Here is a 2500-nt window from a genome sequence, read left to right on the forward strand (position 1 = left end):
TTCTTGCTGACATCACTGATCCCTGCATTAATCAAAAGTTTGATTTTAAATGAAAATGCCATCAGCATAATCACCACAATAGCAGTCTCTTCACTGTTTACCGCATTTTCAATCTCATGCTATATATTCACAGATTGTGCCTTTCTTGCACTCTTATATCTTAGGGAGTCTATGGGGAGCAATTACTGGATTGGCCATTTCAAGCAACCTCCGTCCCTCGGCCCTATAGTCAAAAGTGCATGCGTGTTCCTCTGCATGGCGATGCTGAGAACAAAATACACGGTTGCACCGACACTCAAAGGTTGTCCCAATGCGTAAACGGCGTGAGCATTGATCGCACCGTGGTTTCCGCCGAGCTTTTCTCTTTTGAGGTGTCACGGGTGGAAGGTGAGTCGGAGATGATTGATGGCGGCCACTACCCAGACGCCTTCGACCCTCATCTGGTGTGGTCCTCCGAGATCCCAGTCCTTTACTGTTCATTATTCCTCTCAATATATCTCTTTGTTCACGAGTTCCTGAAGCTACCAGGGCACCATTTCCAGGAGAAGGAGGTGTGTTATTTCTTAAAGATGCCAATGACACTGAAACAGATTTATTTTTATTGATATTTGAGAGACCATTGCTAGCAGTCATACTACTAGACAAACTGGCATTATTGGCTGTTCCTGGCGGAGTAACCATAGAATGGTTTGAATGGCGAGAATTTGCTCTTGATGTATTCAGTATTGAAACAATTTCACGAAGACGGTCATCGGGAGCACGAATCTGTATGCGATCACTGACTGTGCTTTCCCCTCCCATTGATGCTGGCCTGCGCTCCAAAACTTCAGGAGATGTTTTTGGACGGATATTAGGCGTTCGCTGAGTAGTGCGCAGTAAATCTTGATTGTGAGAACGGTACAGGGGGTCTGCCTCATGACGATTACCTTTTTGAGCAGTCTGTGGGGGCATGTAAAGGGGCACCGGGCCTTCCCTCCTTGGCCATGCTTCACGGGAGTCTTTATCATTCTGAGCTATCTCTTTCCCACTGTTCGTAACAAGTCCGTGCCGCACTAATGATTTCCGGTATGAAGCATAAGCACTTTTTTGAGGCTGGGCACCTACTGTCTGAGAAGTCACTAAAGGTTTTTGTCCACTTCCCTTTCCTCTCTCTTCATTGACAGCAGGTAACCTTTTGCGATCGCCTGGGCGGATGTCATCCAAGGGCTTCCGACCAGTCCAATCCACAGGGATGGGTGGATGAGCTGTGGGTATTTCTTTGAGACGAGTAGATGTCCGTGAAATGCTGTTACGACGCAACTCGGCATTTCTTTCCTGGGTGGTAGGCCGTGAACCACGTCCTCCCCAGCGGTTCACGGTTTTCAGTCTTTTTCCTCCACTGCCACTTCGCTGACGGGTATTAGGCCTTGATCCTCCTGCACGATGTTCCTGAGAATCACCGAGGTTTAAACGATTCTTCGCTGCTGCTTCTGACGGAACCGAAACCGCTTTCTTTTCTAGTCTCTCTTTCCCCTCAGATGTTACACCAATTGTGTTCTTCTCCTTTTTAGCCTGTCATGACAAGAAAGAACTATTACAACAAGAACAAAAAGTTATAATGATTGCATTCTCATCTAATGTTTAATATATTTAATATATGGTACAGCTTTCTTTACATATAATCCTGACCTTGATAGCCGTACTGCTAATTCTATAAGTGGAATTGAATTAAAAAATAAGTTAATGACTCTACCATGATAATGAAATAATTGATTGTCTTATTTGGCCTCACTATATAAGTAAATATATGGCATTTGGTATGACATATCATCGGTAAGAAATACAATTTTGAATTAAATTAAGAATTGTTTGTATGGAATTTTATAAAATTAATTTGATTGCATTTCAAAAGAATATGAAAGTTCCTCTTTATAAATAATAAATAAACATAACAGAAATACTTAAGCTAACATTTTAAATTATTCTAAAAATATATATATATATATTTTTTTATAATAAAGAAATCTGTCATACACTAGTAAAAAATCAACCTCGGAAACCAAATACTGTATAGGCCTAAGTAGGACTTCAACATCTCTCTGAAATATTGAATTCTAAATATGCAGTCTTTCAGATAATGCAATAATTTAATTGATTTTTAAACCATTAACTTTTATAACTCAAAGTTCCCCTTCAAAAAGGTCTCAACCAAAACCTGTATGGAGAATAAGTAAAGAAGCTCCATATACTTTGTCTGAAGTTTTATCTGAAGATCCATTTCATAAAACTTCTTTCATTACCTACTTATGAAACTATCTTCATATCTCCCTTCTCAATATTTGTAAATGACAACTGATTGTAAATTCTGGCCTGTTGTATGAAGATAAAACAATATGTCCAATCAACAGCATAACCAGGATTTCAGGAAGGAAGGGGAAGGCACATACATGGTGGAAAACAGGTAAGGCTCAGGCTTTGTAACATGAATATGTGACTGAATCATTTACCCATGGGTTTTACC

The 2500-nt window shown here is 40.2% G+C and overlaps 1 protein-coding gene across 4 annotated transcripts in view; it reads right to left on the reverse strand.

Moving 5' to 3' along the window:
* LOC122256619 (AN1-type zinc finger protein 4) overlaps nt 1–2500 on the reverse strand; it is a 52388-nt gene that overhangs the window by 1558 nt on the left and 48330 nt on the right. For all 4 annotated transcript variants that reach the window (XM_086554219.1, XM_086554220.1, XM_086554222.1 and 1 more), the window contains exon 7: nt 1–1551. This exon is cut by the window's left edge. In XM_086554219.1, coding sequence (XP_086410345.1) covers nt 154–1551 — 1398 coding nt within the window. In that variant the 3' untranslated portion in view covers nt 1–153. The remainder of the gene's footprint in view (nt 1552–2500) is intronic.

The sequence above is a fragment of the Penaeus japonicus genome, unplaced genomic scaffold, assembly GCF_977035675.1.
Source record: "Penaeus japonicus unplaced genomic scaffold, GWHDUDI00000001_assembly GWHDUDI00000029, whole genome shotgun sequence".
Taxonomy (NCBI): Eukaryota; Metazoa; Arthropoda; class Malacostraca; order Decapoda; family Penaeidae; genus Penaeus; species Penaeus japonicus.